Source organism: Plutella xylostella, chromosome 3 (assembly GCF_932276165.1).
Source record: "Plutella xylostella chromosome 3, ilPluXylo3.1, whole genome shotgun sequence".
Lineage (NCBI taxonomy): Eukaryota > Metazoa > Arthropoda > Insecta > Lepidoptera > Plutellidae > Plutella > Plutella xylostella.
This window is the reverse complement of record NC_063983.1, coordinates 3,187,540-3,207,709: the sequence shown is the minus strand read 5'-3', so window position 1 is coordinate 3,207,709 and position 20,170 is coordinate 3,187,540. Positions and strand designations below refer to the sequence as shown.

Below are 20,170 nucleotides of genomic sequence, written 5' to 3'. Positions count from 1 at the left end.
TTTAACTGATTAACTGAAAATTATTTGGGGCCCCCTGCCTCCACTTTTTTGTTGCCCCGGGGCCTCTCGACCTCTAAATCCGGCCCTGGACAGACAGACAGATAGACAGACAGACGGATAACAAAGTGATCCTATAATGGTTCCTTTTGAGGTAAGGAACCTAAAAAAAGATTTGATGAAACATTATCTGAAGAAGTTGATGACTGACAAACTGATAGAAATATCATTAAGTTCACAATCATACTAATAACGGGATTAAACTAACGAATTGAATTTCAGAAGTCAGAAGGGGCGCCAAGAATTTAATGGCCTACGAGCGGCAAATTTCCAAATCCGCCACAGTTTCTTAGTAGTGCAGTGAGAAACTATAGTGCAGAATTTTCAGCATTTTCATTTTTTTAAATAATAAATACTATTTAAGATCAAGTCTTATCGAAGAAAGGCTGAATAATTTGGCAATAATTTTTGTTTTCTTTCATTCCTTGATGGGGCGGAAAACTTTAGGAGCCCAGGGCGCGCAATCTTTAAATACGCCCCTGGTGGTTAGTGTCCCTGACTACTATGCCGAAGGTCCCGGGTTCGATCCCCGGCCGGGGCATATAAGTAGGTATTTGAATAAAGAGAAAGAGAGTTCTTAGTTGTAGGTACTCGGGTATTGGGTGTTGTTCATTAAGTATACGAGCAGGCCGTTTGTGTGATATCCCCGTTATTGTTATTCGCATCCGCATCCGTGATTATTATTTAGGTATACCTTTTTACAGTAGAGCAATGTAGATACTAACTATAGCCATAATAATAATAAGTACTCTTGAAATATATTCAGTCAGAAATACATTTAACAAGTTTTAAAACAGCATAATTTGACTTTTACTGGAGAAATCATTAGGCGAAAGTAGTTACGGACACAAATCCGTCAACAATTTAACTGCCACTAAAGCTGGAGCTACAAATCGGCACATTCCCGGCAGACACAGGGGCGCTGAACGTAGCGACTTGGCAAGAGTTCTATTTCTGCGATTCTTCAAAACACATTGGCTACAGCCGCTGTTGACGTTTGATATAAACACATACACATCGATGCACGTTTTGTGTTTGTAATCGGCTTCCCGAACGTCCCAATTCTCGAATGTACGCGGTTATTTTAGCCGCTATGTTCAACCGCTCTGCTCAATGTACACTCAGTTACCAAGCAGAGCAACCGAGCACACATACTTCAATTTAATCAAGAGGACTGTTTAGATTAATTCGCATCATAAATTAAGTACTTAGTAACAATGGGGGATAGTCATTACAAAATCCAGGAGAATGACAAATACGGGAGATACTTGGTGGCCAGCAAAGATTTGGACAGTGGTGAACTGATTTTCACGGATACTCCCTTCGCATTTGGACCTAAACCAGGCAAGTTTTCAGTAAGGTTCTTGTCATCATATTGACCCACCTATAATACTGATGTGATATTTAACGACATTCAATTGTCCGATCGGATATAAACTTTGTGATCCTTTGACCTTAGAAGTTCTTAATTGATTTGAAATGCTTTGTTTTGTGAAAGTTAGTGTCCTAATTAATTTAGTTCCACCTAATTAGGTATCTACACGTTAACATCGATTTGTTTTGGGGTAGGTCAGTAACTCAGTAGTTATACATTCATTATACTATGATTGATACCTACCTATATAAGTACTTCTTGCTTATACTGCCTCTACGGGGAAACGAGATGCTATGCAACAGTATAGGGAGGATGAGCGTTCGTCTTTTTTGTAGAAAGAAATCCATTTCAGAGGAAACATAGTTTGCCGGTTTGTTACATAACACTAACACATACAAACAAAAACGGGACCTCATCAAATGCCTTTGCAGACTTCCAGATGTTTATGTATTTACAAAAAATCCAGCATAGTCAAATGTTATAGTTTATAAGACTCCATATCCAACTAACTATATCATTATGTGAGTAGGTACATATAACTGAAAGCAAACTCAGAGAGATCGAGTGAATAAACTCTTTTCTATTAATAAAAGCATTGTAGCACCCGCCATACACTCCGTCAACGTTTTTTTAAACACTTGATCGTAATGGAACAAAAACAAGACATAAAACCAAAAGTGTACACAGACAAAACAAAAACCAATCAAAAGTAAATCTTGTAGACTCGCCGCCGCTATGCCTCGGCTGCTACTGCCCCGTGGAGAATACCCTGTGCTCGCGCTGTGGCTGGCCCGTGTGCGGCGCGCCGTGCGAGCAGGCCCCGGCCCACGCGGCCGAGTGCCAGCTGTTCGCCGCGGCCAGGGTGCGCTTCCAGCCCGTCGACGACTGGACCGCCTCCTCGCCGCAACTCGACTGCATCACTCCGCTCAGGTAACTGATCCAGCAGGGATATGTGGGATTTAAGGGTCGACGACTGGACCGGAGGTTAGACGCAACTTAACTTCTGCATCACTCCGCTCAGGTAACTAATCCAGCAGGGATATGTGCGTTTTACTTGTCTAAGGGGGCGACGACTGGACCGCCAGCTTACTACTGCATCACTCCGCAAAAGTAACTTATAGCGCTAGGCAGGGTTACTTGTCTAAGGGGTTAGGGCAAAAGCGGTGGCTTCTCTTCGTGGTTTTCAGCAACGGTTTTCTTAGCCGAATGGAATATGGCACAGCAGTAGTAGATTTGGCTAACGGCACCGATTAAAACGAATGCAATAATGGCAGTAGTAAAAAAATGTGACATTGTTGGTAAATAATTATGACACACAACAAAATGACGGAAGAAGCCGTGGCAGTTTAGCAGATTAGGTACGAGAATATCCATAGAACAAAGAGGCCTCAAGAGAATAACGTGGAGTCTTCATTGAATAAGAACAGGTAGTGAAGAACTCCTGGTGGTAGTTAACTCGATACTCCACGAGTCCGCCTCGTTCTAGGCGCTGAAGTGATTACTTCTACTGAGAAGGCCGCCTGTTCAACAAACTATAATAAATGATTACAGACGTCCTCCACACTCTCGTGATCCTGCTGCTAACTATGAACAATAATCTCCCCCAGATTACTCCTAGCCCGTGAGCAGGACCCTACGCGCTGGCAGCAGGAGCTGGTTGCCATGGAGACGCACTCTGCGGCGCGACAGCTGCGGCCCGCGTGGCGCGCGGACCAGGTCAACATCGCAGACTTCCTGGTGGACCACTGCAAGCTGGGCGACAGGTTCAGCAAGGAGCTGGTGCAGCAAGTGTGCGGGATACTTGAGGTTGGTCAGATACCTATATGTATGAGTATAGGTAGACAAAGCAAGTTGACCGAAGATGAAATCCTTGTAATAAAACATGATGGCTAATACCTAACACCTAAAAAATCACTATCTAAACTGAAACGCTCATCAAACTCGTCTCATTTACTGCTGATGTCAAAGCTGAGCTAAAGTGCTTATATCGACTCGTATAAAGTCAAATGGGGATCCATTTGACATCGTAAAAGTTTTATGATCATATTAACAACCTGTAAGTAATCGTCCACTCCTGGAAACTTTCCCAACATGGTCCTCGACCTTCCTCATCCAGCCACTAAAGGCGACTTGTCTAAGGTCTTCGGTCCAGCAAACCGGGGGCGGTTTGCTGGTTTGCATTCGACCCTACAATTGGCTGTACGTGGTATTAAACTTTCTACGATTCAAACGACAGAAATTCTAATTTCTAAACTCTCCCCCAGGTGAACTCGGTGGAGATTCCCTCACGCGGGGGGTTCAGCATCCGCGCCGTGTACCCGCGCCTGGCGGTGGCGGCGCACAGCTGCGTGCCCAACATCGTGCACACCATCCTGCAGAACGACTACCAGTACGTAGAATTCTCGCCACCACTGAAGAATTTCGGCAAAAGCGTGAACTAACCTACCATCAGACCATCGCCGCTGCGTCTATCGGATATCGACGACGACGGACCCTAGAGATCTCTTGAGAACGCATCTGGTTCTTTTTCATTTTGTGCCAAAATTTTATCATCATAAAAATTCCATCATCAACAGCCGCTCTCATTATAAATAAACATCGTACCTTGACAAGACCTACATATACCTACTGAACTTAATTTCGTTGACGAAATGATATTTTGTATCTATTTCAGAGTACAAGTGCGGGCAGCGGTCCCAATCAAGTCTGGAGAGTCCCTGCACCTCTGCTACACGCACACCTTGTCCCCCACCATGCTGCGGCGGGAGTTCCTCGCGGAGTCCAAGTTCTTCGACTGTGACTGCGCAAGGTGCGCCGACCCGACTGAACTCGGCACCCATCTGAGCACGCTCAAATGTTCCAAGTGTGACAACGGCGTTATCCTGTCTACTAATCCTCTTGGTAAGTCTATATGACAGCCAGCAATACTTATATAGCTGGTACACTGTGGATGGAAGCAGCACAGAAACCTTAGATATATATAATGATAGCATCATCAGAGAAGTTATGAAATGTTACGAACGCACAACAGATGATAGCCCACATGTGGCAGATGACCAAGCCGTCCGCATAAACCATCACATACTTCACACAGTTTTTAGACCAGGAAAGCTCTTCCAAATAAAGTAGGTATCTTCCAAAACAAATAGTCACATTTGATTTTGTAGCAAGTATGATAATCTGAAAAGCCCTACTAAGCCATTATGAAACTAAAGTATCTTTCTATTCCTATTTCAGACAACGAGGCGGGCTGGCAGTGCACAGACAAGAACTGCGGGTTCAAGACGTCGGGCGCGGCGATGCGCAAGATGCTGGCGGTGGTGCAGGCCGAGGTGGACCAGCTGGACGCGCTGGAGCCGGGGCCCGCCGCTATTGAGCAGAGAGAGGCTACGCTGAAGAAGGTAAGTACTAAAATAATGTACTGTTGTGAATGGAGGAAGGGTATGTTCTGAAAGAAAGAATGGTAGGGGACACTAGTCCTGCAAAACTTTCCATTGGCTTCGAATGCAGGAAACTTCAACAGATATACTACACTACAGTTTTCAAGAGGGTACCAGGTGGACGCGCTGGAGCCGGGAGCTGCCGCTATTGAGCAGCGAGAGGCTACGCTGAAGAAGGTATTGTTTTGAATGGAGTAATGGTTTATTCTGAAAGAAGGAATGGTAGGAGACACAAGATGCTGGCGGTGGTGCAGGCCGAGGTGGACCAGCTGGACGCGCTGGAGCCGGGACCCGCCGCTATCGAGCAGATAGAGGCTACGCTGAAGAAGGTATCGTTGTGAATGAAGTAATGGTAGGGAACATTGCAGGAGCAAAACTTTCCATTGGTAGTTTTGGAGCATATTGTCGCATGCAGGATACTTCAATAGGAATAATACACTACAGTTTTCACGAGGGTACCAGGTGGACGCGCTGGAGCTGAGAGGCGCCGCTATTGAATAGCGAGAAGCTACGCTGAAAAACGTAAAGAATGTGCGGTTCTTGCTTCTCTATAACCACGATTTTATTGTGATAAATTCGGAGGTCCCAAACACGCGACATGGTAGGGCATGCGAGCAACCGGAAAAATATACTCATATTGAGTTTTCAAGAGTGTACCAGCTAGACATCTTCAACAATAACAATAATATAATATCTAGCTATTGTTGGAACTTTCTAGGCACATTTTGCTGTTGTTGTGAAGACGGCCATGGCTTTTTTTGTTGGAATCAAGCCAATCAGACGCGACGGTCGCGACTCCGACTTCAAAGGGTTTTTTTAAAGATTCTAATTATCTCATCTCAACAATATACCTATTGTAATATAGATAGATAGTGATATTATCTTATTCGTTTTGTAGCGAAAAGTAACGAAGTTTATTTTGGTCATGGCACCTGGGTAAACATAGTAAGCACCAGTAACTTTCTTAAAATCCATTGTTGCCTTCATAAAGAAAAAAAGTACCCTTTCTTAACAGAAATCACCGTAAAACTGTCGTTCATCAAGAAATTGTACACTACACTACACGACGAATAAACCCCTATTAACTTTAACCATTCCCCCCCGCAGTATAAATCCGTCTTCCACCCGCAACACTCCATCCTGCTGTCTCTCAAACACTCGCTGGCGCAGCTGTACGGGCGCGTGGAGGGCTACGAGATCGACGAGCTGCCCGACCTAGTGCTGGAGCGGAAGGCCGACTTCTGCCGGCTGATGTTGAGGGTGCTGGATGTGCTGATACCGGGCGAGAGCCGCATGAGAGGTGGGTTGCATTACCTATAGTTCTTAGGTAATAATAAATAAATAATAAATATGTGGGGACATCTCACACACGGCCATCCGACCCCAAGCTAGGTAGAGCCTGTGTTATGGGTATCGGACAGCTGATATATCTACACAAATACATAGACAGATACATATTAAATTTAAATATCAACACCCGAGACCCGAGTACAAATATCTATCTTTAAACAAATATATGCCCCAACCGGGAATTGAACCCGGGACCTTCAGCATAGCAGTCAGTGCCACTAACCACTACGGCATTCGAAGTGTCAAATGGAAAGCCGACTTGTGCTGATGTGCTGATTCCAGGAGAGAGCCGCATTATAGTTCTGTAGGGTTGGGTACGCAACTTAGATGCGAAAAACACTCAATTGATTCACGCGCCATCGACTGAACATTTTTGACTGCAAAAATATACTTGTATCTCGAATTATCTTTTATCAGTGAAATTCCCGAAATATCTACTAAGCAACTTGCTTTATGAGGCGTACTGTGTAATCAACAGCTGTTCCATAAAGATACAAACTCAACCAAAATGTATAGATTGCCATAGAGGCAAAAATTTATTGTCGGGATAGTGACTTGTCTTTTGGAAAATAGGTCGTGTCGTGTGGAGTATTCAACGATTAAAGTTTTTAAAATAAGTTACCAATGTTTTTTTTCATTTTTTCAGGCATGGTGTTATACGAACTGCACGCTCCAATAATGTTTATAGCAAGGAACGAGTTTAGCGCGGGAACCATTACGCAGGAGAAACTGAAAGAGAGGCTGCAAGAACCCATCAAGTGTCTGGAGGAAGCTTCCAGAATCCTGATGAGGGAAGACCCACAGAGCCCCGAGGGCATCACTGGTCTGATTGCACAACAGTCTATGGAACAATTGAAGGCTAGCTTGGATGCCTTGTGAGATTACTATGGAGATACTTTAGCTTCCATTGGAGACTAGCTTCGACCTTATTAAAACTAAATTAAGGATTATGCTACTAGCATAATGCTAGCGGCATTATAGAAGCTATAAGTACTCTTCAAATGACGTAAAGGGGAGTAGCCTAAAATAGCATTTGTTGTTATTATGACTATACCTAGATATTTTTGTACGTTTTTAGACCAAAAATATTTTTAGCTTGAATCGTAAATCGTAAAAGACATTAAAATTGATCTCTACATAATGACTAACAGTTTGGAAAATATGCAAATAAATATTAATTGTAAACATTTTATTTAAGTAGTTTCATTTAGTAACTGTACAAATTGAAATACCTCAGTATTTTTTTTTTCTATGTAGGTAGGTTTTTAGAACTTGATTTTCTTGGGTTTCTTTACGGATTCAGTGGGTTTCACCGCTTGCTGCTGCTCAATGTCTTCAATGTTGTCCACGCTCTCTAGTGTCGGCAGTTTCACAGTAGATTCCACTCTCTTGTCTTGGTCCTGAAGAGTAATAAAATTTTGTTATAATATCTGACCTTACATATACTAGAAAAATAAGTTGTATAGATTTATGCACTATGATTATAATTTACACCTGATATATTTTTACAGAATAATTTGTAGAAATGAATAATATCTTACCGTTGGGCAATCCTTCCTGAGATGTGTGACATCACCACATAACTTGCACCCACCTCCATTGGGGTAGAGTCCTTTTGGATTGTCTGGGCATTGCCTAGCTATGTGTCCCTATTAAAGAAAGAATTTTCCAGTATTAATAAAAGTTCTAAAAAGCAAATGCAACATACAATAAGTAAACAGAATTTGAAGACTAATCATTGTAATAAATAGGTAGTGTGTATATATTATAATGCTTATAGTTACCTGCTCCCTGCAGATGAAGCAACTAGCAAATCTGAACTCCTTATCCTTTTGCACTTTGCATTCAAATTGTCTGTGCTCAGTGGAGCCGCACTTGAAGCACACTCCATCAGCTCCATTCTCTCCTGGTATCTTGGACTTGAGCTCCGGACAGTCGGAGAGGTTATGTCCTCCCTTCCTGCAGTTGTAGCACACATCTCTTTTAAGACGAGCTAGAGCCTTTTCGGCCCGTCGTCGCTCAAGTTTAATAGTCCTTTGCACTTCACTTTTAGGTATACCTCTCCTTATCATGTTGTTTTTCAAATCCTGCAGCCTGTCTGCATCTTTCCGCATAATAGGGAAACCCTCAAATCTCACCAACTCAACTTCTTTTCCGTTAATGATGAGCTGGAAGCTACTGTCATTCTCTGCTTTCCTGCGCACCGGTTTACCGTCAACCAATTTCTTTTTCTTTTTTTTGGGAACTTTAGTTTGATTTTGACCTTTATTAGGCTGGTCACCTGGCTTCTCTAGTTTATTATCATCAGTTTTAGAAGATTCAGTGCTGTTAGCAGTATCAGAATTCTTCTTCTTCTTATTTTTTTTTGCCTTCTTCTTACTCATATCTTGGTCATCTATGGCATCTTGTGGTTTAGTTTCATCATTATTTGATTCATTTACTTTCTCTGCTGGAGCAGCATCATGCAAAGAACTTGTTTTTTCTTTATTATTTTTAGACTTTTTCTTCTTTGTGGTTTTGTCATTATTCACTGATCTTGTTTTATCAGTTTCTTCATAACTAGTTGTGCCTGTGCCTGATGCCCTCTGGAAGTGATTTTCTGAATGTTGGCTGCCAACTGTATGTTCACTTACCTTCTTTTTATCATGTTGGAACTTAGGTTTTTTACTATCTGTTTTTGTTTCTGGGAAATCACACCAGGAGGCCTGGCGCTTTTGAACCTTCTGTTCTTTCAAAAAGTTTTCATAGTTCTCCACTCGCTGTTGTTCTGCCTGTAAAAACAAAATACATACTGTTTTACTACAATAATAAGAGTACATGAACATGTAGTAGTTGGAAACTATGTTTCAAAATAAAAAAGGAAAGATAAAAGTATATTAACACACAGAAAGGTTTTTTTTAAAGTATTTTGGCATAAAAAAAAATTTCCATTAGCGTCATTCGAAATAAAGGTTAGGGGGTGTGTGGGAGGAAGGGGGGAGGGGAGCGGAACCTCCCCCTCCAACCCCCACATCTAGGAGACAAGTAGTTTTTGAGATATTGACTATATAATGTGATGTACCATACACACATTATTCTCGGTGAACTGACACATAAATATGTCATATAGGAACATCAGGAACTGTGTCGTATACGCTCCGCTCCGCTTCGTTGCGCTACGCTTTGGTTTCGATGAACATGTGCACCTAACACGCTCTTCCTCGCTTTGCTCGTCGTCGCACCTATCTTTAGGTTTTGATCCCAAAGGTTTGACGGCATTTGTATTTGTAAATATTATTATGGTCACCTGGTTGTATATAAAAACGCTATAGCCTATTTAAAAAAAAACAAAAAAAAAATGCATTTATAACCTCATCTCTCATTTCCCATACAATTTCCTCGATTTTAAACATGAATATCTCGGAAACTATTTGTCTCCTAAACCTGAAATTTGGAATAGAGCCTCCTGGGGTATTACCCTTATTGTATACCAAGTATCAACATCCAGTTCGAATGACGATAAAGGAAACTTTATCCCGAGATAACAAAAAATACATACTTCAAGCCTCTTCTTAGCATGTTCCCCATCAATTTTAGCTTGAAGCAATTGCTCCTTCATAACCTCCCATGGTGTGGCATCTTCAGGAGCTCTTTCATTAGACGCCTTTGAGCCTTTAGCACGGGCGAACCTTGTCATTTTTTATGTCTGAATTTATTTGATTAAAATCTCACACAGTGCATTGTTTAATGCTATTTAAACATTAATTTAAATTCCAAAATAATCAAAACACTGCGAACCTGCGAACACATGTGACAGACACGAACGAAGAAGTGACAAGCAGTGACAAGTGACATAAATAATGACATTGACAAAGAACGCCATGCACTCTCACAGAACTCACTTCTTCAAAATCGAGAAAGTTATTATTCTGACTCTTATTTTTTGCATTTTTTTATTGTATTTAATAACTTCCATCTAACTTCATTATGTTTGGTGTTTTTCGGTTCTTAATTGACTAAATAAATTGGATTTGTTATATTAAAACACGGTTACTTGTTTCGCCGTTTTATTTCTTAACTTCACTTTTGACACAATTCATTTCTTCTTTTTATACCATATTTATGATTTTTTTGTCTTTTTAATAAGCTGTTAAAAAATCTCGCATTCAGAGTGACTTGCTTTGGAACTTCAACTAACGCCATCTAGCATTGAATAGCGGAACTATCAAACCGGAAGCCAGTACAACAGCGTACTCTATAGCCAGACTTTAACCGGAAGTTAATATGATCGCCACCTTATGATGAGTAGCGGAACTATCAAAACGGAAGTAACTAAAACAGCACCACCTATAGGCAGATTTGGACCTTTAACTTCTACGGTAGAAGATGGTAGAAGACAATACTATCGCCTTGCGATGAATAGCGGAAATATCAAACCGGAAGCAGCCTCCGTCCAACTTACTACCGCCCTGCCGATCCTATTCCGCTTTGAGTGAGTGCCGTACACTATCGCCCAGCTGGCCTAGCCTGCACGTCTGGGAAGTACCTTCATAACTCACGCAAATTGTTTTTTCTCGACTAAAATAGTCTCTTTTGGTTCCTATCTACAATGTTTGGATCACCTATCTCCATAGCATATCTGATTTTTTTGGGCCTTGACTCCAAGTTTTGGATCTACACTACATCCATTTCTGCGGATATTCTGCGATAAACTCGTTTTACGCACGTTCCACCAATCACAACACCGTATTTAAGTATTTATGGTAAATCGCACCATCATAGTACCATTTAGCTGAATAAACTTGTACCTATATACTTTTTAACCGACTTCAAAAAAAGGAGGAGGTTCTCAATTCGTCGGGATAATTATTTTTTTATATATTTTTTTATGTATGTTCACCGATAACTCCGCCGTTTATGAACCGATTTTGAAAATTCTTTTTTTGTTGTATTGGGTTGAGCTTCCAGGTGGTCCCATTTTTTTTTTCAGAATTTTATCTCACCCCTAAGGGTGGGTAAAAGGGGTAAAAACAGGGTATGAATTTTCATTTTGGACACATATTAACCGATTCTAATGAAATTAAGAACGTAAATATAGTTCTTATAACAATAAAATATGATGGTGACCTTGAGCTGATCTGATGATGGAAACGGAAGGCAGTCAAGGGAACTCCTCAACGGTATATAGCAACTACCTCGTGTTTAGGCTTGAATGATTCGTATTGATTAGTAGGACTTTTTGGTATCATTTGCATCTTACTTTTGATTAAAAATTATTGCAAATAAACTAAAAACTATAAAATAAAATAATAATTTAAAAAAATAAAAAACCGACTTCAAAAAACCACTAAAATGTAAGTTATAATTTAAGGTTTACACAAATTATATGTGACAGTACAAATATACCTAAGCAGGAACTGTTCTTTTTTGAAGTTGGTGCCATATTTCTTCAGATTACTTTGTCACTGCACCAACATCAAAAAAGAACAGTTCCTGCTTAGGTATATTTGTACTGTCACATATAATTTGTGAAAACCTTAAATTATTACTTACATTTTAGTGGTTTTTTGAAGTCGGTTTTTTATTTTTTAAAAAACGTTTTTGTGACGTTCGTGACAACTGTCCTCCTGTAAAACTCGGTGGTGAAGTTCTGCCGCATCAGACGGTCGTAAAATACCTCGGATTCCATTTGGACAGGAAGCAGATCTGGAAAACTCACATTCAGAAGAAAAGAGACGAGCTGAACCAAAAGTATCGGTCACTGTCATGGTTACTTGGGAGACAGTCAAAACTATCAGTGAACAATAAACTGCTAATCTACAAGGCTGTATTAAAACCTGTCTGGACCTATGGAATACAACTGTGGGGATCAGCAAAAACCTCCAACATCACAATAATGCAGCGGTTCCAAAATAGTGTTCTAAAAACCATAGCCCACGCACCATGGTTCACTAAAATTGATGAGGTCCATGAATACTTACAAATGCCCACGGTTAAAGCGGAAGTGGAAAACCTGTCAAGGGCCTACAGAGATAGGATTGCTGATCACCCCAACAAGCTGGCTACTGACCTCACCAGTTGTATTCCAATAAGAAGGTTGAAAAGAAAGCACATTTGGGACGGTCTAGGACCAATTGAATAAGAAGGCAACCCAACGATGGGAGGGAGTGCCTAAAACGCCATAAAAACACACAAAACAACTGCTTATGGTCACTCAAGACCGATTGCATGTTACAGTGCCTACAAAAAAAAAAAAAAAAAAAAAAAAACGTTTTTAATGATAAGCTATGATTGTTTTAATTTTGGGAATGCAAGATAGACGCAACACATTGCCTTTCAAGAGTGGCACAAACATCTATCTGGTCTGGTCTATCTCAATATTTGGGGTTTTTGTGAATATTTGAGACCAGTCTCCATATAAAGAGTATCCCAATAGTAAACATCATTCTCGTGGTGATACAAATATTCATTCTAAGGAACTTCTACAAAATTCGTGAAAAATAATAGGCTCTAGTGTGAATTAGGTATTAAAAATATTATTTCAGGATTTTTTTTATTTGTAGTGTGTTGTGAGAAGACTGCAGATCGACCAAGGAAGTGTCTGAGTGGTGGCCAAGAGAAGACCAGACCAGACTCATAGGTCTGATAACATTAAGAAAGTAACTTAAAAACATAACATGGATGAGGCATATAATTTCCCACCCATTGCAGGTTGACATAGGATGATGAAGATGGTGATGATGATGTGTGGTACAATTTAAACTCATAGCAAAGCCATAATTACTATCAGGATTTTTTATTAGGATGCAACTTAGCCTCTAATAATTGAACCCATTCTTCATACTGCTCATTATCTTGATTAGTTAATTCATCACAGAAATTGTCAATATCTTCATCATTGACAAGTGATTCTTCATTTATAACATTATTCACTTTATTTTTCTTCTTCTTTGTTTTGCTACCACTGGGTTCCCCTAATTCTATGGTTTGTGGTTCATCATTTACAAATATTATCTTTTTGGGTTTGTTCATATCAGGTTCAATACTTAATTCATCTTTAGATTTCTTGGTCTTTTTAGCTTTCTTAGCTTTAGATTCAGTACAATCAGTATTTGACACAACATCTTCAATGTTTTTTGCAATATCTTTGTCCTCTTCTATCTTATGTTTTAACTTCTTCTTAGATTTAACTGGATGATCAATCTGTCCGTTCATCAATTCAGAGCTTATTTCTTCACTGGTATTATTTTTCACGAGAGACTTGGAATTACTTCGTTTCCCCATTTCCTTAAAATAATATAAACATGTAAACTAAGTATTTGTTAAATCTAAAGAAGATTATAATTGTAATTATAATATTATTGTATTGTGCAATATCCCGAGATTTAACCATAGTTTCAAATATAATTCTATGAAATATTTACGTTTTACACCACAAAAATCTTGAAATGTTTTCCTTTCCTGTTGATATTGATTTGGAGGTTATAAAATATAAATTGAGAGAGAGAAGAGAGATGTCAAAGTGTGACACACCACAGATTGTGACAGGTGTCCATTAAAATTTATTTATACTCTGTGGTGATTGGAATGTTTTGGTGTTGGTGTGCTTTTACAGCCTGGTAAAAGCCTTTTCCATAATTTTTTTTTGTAAATCTAAAAATTAAAAATTAAAGCTAATTCATAGTTAATTAAAAAATAAGATACTTACCAGTTTAGTACTCACTATTAAATAAAGAATAAAAATACATTTTTATTTATTTAATAAAAAATTAAAGAAGACAACCCTTCGTACTTCTGTTTTTTTAGTTATTAGTAGATATAATAGTGTTGTACCTAATTTATTGATCTATTCATTAATAATGGGATATTTTCTGACAGCTCATTAATAAAAAAAATCTTAATTATAGATGGCGCTAGTAAAACCTTTATACCATGGAAGTAATAAGTTATTACTGGGTGAAGGGGTGGCGAGAAGCGCCCTGGCACGTGTCTGAACCGTGTGTACCTACTTTGAAGCTATGGCGTCTGCGCCGGATAGTCTCCTCTAATAGAGAAGATGATGCCGCTACTGGGACTTAGGAGTGGGGAATACTAACCTTAAAGGGCGCTGTCGCCAACTTAGCTGTAAGTCGGTCATCTAGGTCTGTCAGTATGTGTTTGGGACGTCTCCACCCATTTGAAGCGTCCACCCTAACAGTAAAACAGGGAGCAAACAAAAAAGTAATCCTATAATAAGGGTTTCGTTTTTAACTTTTAAGGTACGGATAACGGAACCCTTATAGGGTCACTTTTTAGCCTTCTATCAGTCGTTAAGAGCCTTTATGGGTCCGCGAGACGATCAAGTCGACTTGTCAAGTCTACGTGCTTGACGATTTCACTTGACGAGGGACTTGACGCGACTTGAAGGAGCCGTCAAGTGAAACCGTCGTACGTTGACTTGACGAGGGACTTGACGGCACCTTCAAGTCGCGTCAAGTCCCTCGTCAAGTGAAATCGTCAAGCACGTAGACTTGACAAGTCGACTTGATCGTCTCGCGGACCCATAAAGGCTCTTAACGACTGATAGAAGGCTAAAAAGTTACCCTATAAGGGTTCCGTTATCCGTACCTTAAAAGTTCCGCCTCGTCAAGTGAAATCGTCAAGCACGTAGACTTGACAAGTCGACTTGATCGTCTCGCGGACCCAAAATGACCGCAAATGTATAAAAGTTGTCAAATCGCGTCAAGTCGCATCAAGCGCAAGTGCCGTCAATCAAAATTTTTGTCAAGTATGGTCAAGCCCGTAGATATTGACGGGACTTGTCAAGTCAACGCTGTAAACGATCAATATTCACTTCAAGCTTGCTTCAAGCACGTAGACTTGTCAAGTCGACTTGATCGTCTCGCGGACCCATTATGTCGTTGTCGGGAAGCCAAAAACAGGTTATCTACAGTCAAACTATAAAGTCATGAAAACGGAAGTGAATTCTAATTAATTGTTAAAAACCGTATTTAATCGATCTATTATTATATTTATTACAGGACAAATTCGTTAAAAAGGCATTATCAATACATATTTTATTTTTAAAATGTTTGTAAAAATAAGTATAGGTATATAACTCAATGATAAAAAGTCTTAGCAAAATCGCACTCTTTTATTGTCAGAATTTTATAGTTCGACTGTACTTTACCTATTATATATGTAGGTACTTAGTACTTACATACTAGATTAGGTTACATTATTAATATTTGACTGTTATCGAAGTATATTAGGTATTTTCACAAGTGCTATTTTTTGACTCAATACAGTAAGTTATTCATTTAATTGAGTAGATACTAGCTGATAAAAGAAGAACCACTCAAGATAAGAAAAGTAAACAGATAGGTAGTTAGGTACTTACCTAAATATTAGTTTGTTTTACGTAACTAATTTACTAGCAGCGCAGCTAGTCTGTCAGTCTGTCGAGGATAAAGATAAACACCGGACGTCAACACTTTTGATCTATTGAAACTGCGCTGCGGTACCTACCAGTGCTACCAGTTAATTTGTTTGAGTGAACCGGACCGAGCGACGATGCTATTCAAGTTAATTTAGCTACTGCAGTGCAGTTACCGATTGCTGTCTGTATAGATTGTACGAACGGAAAGAGTGCTTTTAAGAAATAACAAGTCACAGAATGTCGGAAAAACAATATGTTCTCGGTATGGACATTGGTACAACTTCTGTTAAAGTGTGTGTATTAGACGCAAGAAGTAATGAAATTATAGCAAAGCAAAATAAGGATACAGCTGCTAATATACCAAGTGACCAGGGGATTGAAGGAAACAAGCAAGATGTTCCAAAAATAGTGTCAGCCGTACACTACTGTATTTCTCGTTTACCTAGGGATGTACTAAGGAACGTTGTTAAAATTGGAGTATGTGGTCAAATGCATGGAGTAGTGCTTTGGAAAAACGATAATAATAAAAAGTAAGTAGTTTCCTTCTTGCTATACAAAATGTAATAATTACTTCGACGGCTATTTTAGCTTATAATTTTAAAAATAAATGAAAATATTTCTAATTATTATTTAATTTATAAATATTCATTTATAAATTTTGTTTCAGACCGTGGGAAAAAATAGAAAAAGATGGAGCCGTGATAAGGTATGAAGCCATCAGAGAAAATTTGTCAGCTCTGTATACGTGGCAAGATACTAGATGTAAACCTGAATTTCTCAATTCGTTGCCTAAACCCGATTCTCATTTGAAATGTAATTCAGGGTATGGATGTGCTACACTGCTATGGATGCTCGCAAATAAACCTGAAAAGTTGAAAAACTTTGATTGCTCAGCAACAGTTCAAGATTTTGTTGTGGCCATGCTCTGTGATTTAAAAGATCCTGTAATGTCTGATCAAAACGCTGCAAGTTGGGGCTATTTCAATACTGAAACAAATGAATGGAATTCTGACATTTTAAAAAGTATCGGTTTTCCTATTGATTTACTACCGACGGTCGTAAAAAGCGGAGAAATAGTGGGAAACTTAGCCTCTTCCTGGAATGGAATTCCTGAAGGAACGCCTGTTGGAGTAGCACTTGGTGACCTGCAGTGCTCTATTTTGGCCACTCTTGACTCTAAACAAGATGCAGTTTTAAACATTTCAACTTCGGCACAGCTTGCTATTGTGACTAATGTCATAACCGATTTAGGGTGTAGCACTATCGAACATTTACCTTATTTTAACAACGATTATTTGGTAGTTGCAGCCTCTTTAAATGGTGGAAATGTACTTGCTACTTTTGTCAAAATGCTACAACAATGGATGTTGGAATTTGGATTTCCTGTTCCGCAGTCAAAGGTATTTGAAAAGCTGATTGCTCTTGGCTTAGCGGCTCCACCACCAACTGATATGAAAATAAGTCCACACCTTTTAGGTGAACGGCATATACCCACCGCTAAGGCGTCTGTAGAAAACATCGATCTTTCCAACATTCAACTCGGAAATGTGTTTCGCTCTCTTTGTGATAGTATTATTGAAAATATACACTCCATGATGCCAAAAACTATTCTTCTTAACGCTAATATCAAGAGAATAGTTGGTAATGGTTCCGGACTATCAAGGAATGCTGTTCTACAAAGAGCTGTGGAACATTACTATAGTCTTCCTTTAGAGTTTACTTCTGGTGGGGACGCGGCAAAAGGGGCGGCAATTGCAGTTATTTTATCCAAAATTTAAAGATCTCTTTCTATTCTTGTAGTGACCAATGGCTTGCTTACCTGCCCTGGCTATGGCCAATCGGCATTGACATTAATAATGTTTTTCACTAGTTAATAAGTTTTGGATGTATCGGGTTCATGACATTTATGCTGTAAGTTATATTCCTGTAGTGTAGGATTTAGGTTAAATAGGTATATAAAGTGCGTAAAATCAGTTATTTTACCAATTTAGTTTTGTCTATAAACTTAGCGTGTCCTTGACAAACAGTAGAACTAGGATTAGGGTTTGTCACCGTAATGAGTTAATTAGCCAGTTAACGCAGATGTAAGTCGCAGACTGCCCAGGGTGCGAGGACGTACTTATTTAAGGTATGAGAAGACCTTGGGTATAAGTTTAATGATACGTCACTTTCACAGAGTTTTGTTTAGCTCCAGGACTTGGTACAAAGTCCCTGGTTTAGCAAGAATAGGTTATGGCATTTTGTTAGTGTAGTACAGTAATTTAATAAATTTTATAAACTTATACATTTCTTTTATATTTATGAACCCTATTTAAAAAGTATGGTTTTGTATCTTTCATAAAGACACTTGGTCATGGTTATTGACTAAAAAGTAGTTACTTACCTACTTTCTCATTTAAGGGAGTTTGTAATTCTTTTTGCAAAATAATCGCCTTTAATAAATATAAATAAAATAAATTTTATTCAAAAAATAATTTGAATACATGTTTATTTTCTTGAATACATTGTGGGTACATCACTAAACTTACAATTATGTGTCAAAGTTTATAGCCATGTGTCAGTGTCAAAGAAACTGTCAACTGTCAAGTGTCAGACGCAAAAGTTTTGAAAAATAGAAATTACTGCAAGTGTTTTTAGTTTTACAATGTTATTTTTTATTTAACTCTAATCTAATGATCAACATTAAAGAATAATTCAAATTTAGACTTAATAGCACAAACTTTAATGTGTGTCAATTACGTTGCCGTGTTCAGATATGTTAAATAATCTAACCTACGAATATAACGGTATTGTGATCTAATTGCCGACCGGTCTCGGTATTGCTGGCGTCTGCAGACGTAGCAGTTGTTTCAACAAATGAATAAAATGAGTGACGACTTAAAGTCCGACGATGGAGACATTGCGCCAGTGGAAGGGAACCTTCTGGAGCAGCCTAAAGAGGCGACAGGGCCGAGGAATCCGCTGATGAAGGTGCGGACCTACGTGCTGGCGCTGCGGCCCTGGTCGCTCAGCGCCAGCTTCCTGCCGACGCTGCTGGGCGCCGCGCTCGCCTACCGCCTGCCCGGCGACGACAGCTTCAGCTGGCTCACCTTCCTGCTCACACTGTGCACCGTCATACCCGTGCACGGAGCTGGCAATGTTATCAACACATATTTCGATTTTGTCAAAGGCATTGACAACCGCAAATCGGACGACAGGACTCTAGTGGACCATATCCTAAGTATTGATGAAGTGGTGTCACTTGGTGCTTTATTGTATTTTGTAGGATGTGCATTTTTTGTGCCTTTAGTTATTCTATCACCAGCTCGGATGGAACACTTAGCCTTAGTTTATTTTGGAGGATTGTCCTCATCCTTTTTGTACACAGGTGGAATAGGTCTGAAATACATAGCTTTAGGTGATATTGTAGTTCTAGTCATTTTCGGTCCTTTGTCAGTAGTGTTTGCTTTCCTAGCTCAGACAGGGAGGGTGGATTGGCCTATCATATATTATGCTATACCCCTGGCCTTGAATACTGAGGCTATCCTCCATAGTAACAACACAAGAGACCTTGAAACTGATAGCAAAGCAGAGATTGTAACTCTTGCTATTTTGATTGGAAAGACTGCCTCATTGCTACTGTATGCATTTCTACTGTTCACACCCTACATTATGTTTGTGGTGGCGTCGGTGCGGTGCTCCATGTGGTTCCTGCTGCCCATGCTGACTCTACCACGAGCCTTTGAAATTGAGAGGATGTTCAGACGTCCAGAGTCCATGCGGTATGTGCCTAGACAAACTGCAAGGCTGAATTTCTACTTTGCTATGCTTTATGTTATATCTTGTCTCTTTGCTCACAGATTACCATTTCTATTGCGGTAAAACGAAAAAATACTTGAGGCCTATGACAAAATATAGATAGGTTTATCTATATCAAGCTTAATGTTTGTTTCAATCAACACAATAGACCTTGATTTTATTTATGTACTTAATTATGAACTTAGGAATATTAACTGTCACTCTTGAATAATACTCATTCTAATGTTAATAATGTAAATAAATAGCATTATTAATTACAGAAACTGTATTGAAATACTATTTATCATTATCAAACCTTCTCAGATGATGCACTGTTGTGAAGACAACATAATTATCATATCAATTACTTATGAGATCGAAATATAAAATTGTATATCTACCTCTGCCATGTTTATAAATTATCTTGTGGTTTACAGCATTCCAATTTATGGATTTTGTACCATGAACATGACTACTCCCCTGCCTGAATGTTTATCTAGGATATGTGTGAGATCTGACTCTAGCTCCAATAAGAGCTTTCGTAGGCTTCATTATTTTATTAATGTAGTCTTTGTATTGTTTAACAACATAATAACTTTATCCAAAGATGAAAAGGACCAGTTATTTCTAACTTGTTATAATTACTATAGTTTAGTCAAATATATTTTGTGTTTAGAACAAGCAGACAATAATTTATATTTAGTAAATAAGCTTTAATTTTTAGGAAAATATAAAAAATGCTAATATTTATATATGGTATTATTTAAAAGAAAC

At 39.1% G+C, this 20,170-nt stretch overlaps 5 protein-coding genes across 7 annotated transcripts; 3 read left to right on the top strand and 2 right to left on the bottom strand.

Moving 5' to 3' along the window:
• Positions 1 to 1,098: 1,098 nt before the first annotated feature.
• On the top strand, positions 1,099 to 7,414 carry LOC105390785 (SET domain-containing protein SmydA-8). The gene is made up of 8 exons (XM_011562145.3): positions 1,099 to 1,401; positions 2,155 to 2,362; positions 3,040 to 3,238; positions 3,697 to 3,821; positions 4,107 to 4,333; positions 4,670 to 4,833; positions 5,980 to 6,172; positions 6,869 to 7,414. The coding sequence occupies exons 1-8, from the start codon at positions 1,275 to 1,277 to the stop codon at positions 7,099 to 7,101; spliced, it is 1,476 nt and encodes a 491-aa protein (XP_011560447.3). The 5' UTR covers positions 1,099 to 1,274; the 3' UTR covers positions 7,102 to 7,414.
• LOC105390782 (zinc finger CCHC domain-containing protein 9) lies at positions 7,397 to 10,010 on the bottom strand. The gene is made up of 4 exons (XM_011562140.3): positions 9,761 to 10,010; positions 8,007 to 8,993; positions 7,764 to 7,871; positions 7,397 to 7,622 (listed from the first exon to the last, which is right to left on the bottom strand). The coding sequence occupies exons 1-4, from the start codon at positions 9,896 to 9,898 to the stop codon at positions 7,488 to 7,490; spliced, it is 1,368 nt and encodes a 455-aa protein (XP_011560442.3). The 5' UTR covers positions 9,899 to 10,010; the 3' UTR covers positions 7,397 to 7,487.
• A 2,971-nt stretch (positions 10,011 to 12,981) lies between these two features.
• LOC105390781 lies at positions 12,982 to 15,705 on the bottom strand. 3 transcript variants are annotated; one of them, XM_011562139.3, is made up of 2 exons: positions 15,581 to 15,705; positions 12,982 to 13,488 (listed from the first exon to the last, which is right to left on the bottom strand). In XM_011562139.3, exon 2 carries the CDS (start codon positions 13,483 to 13,485, stop codon positions 12,988 to 12,990), a length of 498 nt encoding a protein of 165 aa, XP_011560441.3. In that variant the 5' UTR covers positions 13,486 to 13,488; positions 15,581 to 15,705; the 3' UTR covers positions 12,982 to 12,987. The 3 variants fall into 3 exon arrangements, with proteins under 3 accessions (XP_011560441.3, XP_037972984.2, XP_011560439.3); XM_038117056.2 differs by lacking the exon at positions 15,581 to 15,705 and adding an exon at positions 13,609 to 13,817 and having other exon boundaries at positions 12,982 to 13,492; XM_011562137.3 differs by lacking the exon at positions 15,581 to 15,705 and adding an exon at positions 13,626 to 13,803.
• A 150-nt stretch (positions 15,706 to 15,855) lies between these two features.
• LOC105390780 (sedoheptulokinase) lies at positions 15,856 to 17,901 on the top strand. The gene is made up of 2 exons (XM_011562136.3): positions 15,856 to 16,149; positions 16,287 to 17,901. The coding sequence occupies exons 1-2, from the start codon at positions 15,857 to 15,859 to the stop codon at positions 17,395 to 17,397; spliced, it is 1,404 nt and encodes a 467-aa protein (XP_011560438.2). The 5' UTR covers position 15,856; the 3' UTR covers positions 17,398 to 17,901.
• A 144-nt stretch (positions 17,902 to 18,045) lies between these two features.
• LOC105390779 (ubiA prenyltransferase domain-containing protein 1 homolog) lies at positions 18,046 to 20,144 on the top strand. Its single transcript, XM_011562135.3, has one exon. The coding sequence runs from the start codon at positions 18,476 to 18,478 to the stop codon at positions 19,478 to 19,480; it is 1,005 nt and encodes a 334-aa protein (XP_011560437.1). The 5' UTR covers positions 18,046 to 18,475; the 3' UTR covers positions 19,481 to 20,144.
• The last annotated feature ends 26 nt before the right edge of the window (positions 20,145 to 20,170 follow it).

Bases quoted from the DNA above. Each gene is read 5' to 3' on its own strand.
- LOC105390780 (XM_011562136.3), top strand. From the start codon at position 15,857: ATGTCGGAAAAACAATATGTTCTCGGTATGGACATTGGTACAACTTCT. The intron at 16,150-16,286 runs GTAAGTAGTTTC...ATTTTGTTTCAG, and splicing joins AAAAACGATAATAATAAAAA to ACCGTGGGAAAAAATAGAAA.
- LOC105390785 (XM_011562145.3), top strand. From the start codon at position 1,275: ATGGGGGATAGTCATTACAAAATCCAGGAGAATGACAAATACGGGAGA. The intron at 2,363-3,039 runs GTAACTGATCCA...AATCTCCCCCAG, and splicing joins GACTGCATCACTCCGCTCAG to ATTACTCCTAGCCCGTGAGC. The intron at 6,173-6,868 runs GTGGGTTGCATT...TCATTTTTTCAG, and splicing joins GGGCGAGAGCCGCATGAGAG to GCATGGTGTTATACGAACTG.
- LOC105390779 (XM_011562135.3), top strand. From the start codon at position 18,476: ATGAATAAAATGAGTGACGACTTAAAGTCCGACGATGGAGACATTGCG.
- LOC105390782 (XM_011562140.3), bottom strand. From the start codon at position 9,898: ATGACAAGGTTCGCCCGTGCTAAAGGCTCAAAGGCGTCTAATGAAAGA. The intron at 8,994-9,760 runs GTATGTATTTTT...TTGTTTTTACAG, and splicing joins ATGCTAAGAAGAGGCTTGAA to GCAGAACAACAGCGAGTGGA. The intron at 7,623-7,763 runs GTAAGATATTAT...ATTACTCTTCAG, and splicing joins TCAGGAAGGATTGCCCAACG to GACCAAGACAAGAGAGTGGA.
- LOC105390781 (XM_011562139.3), bottom strand. From the start codon at position 13,485: ATGGGGAAACGAAGTAATTCCAAGTCTCTCGTGAAAAATAATACCAGT.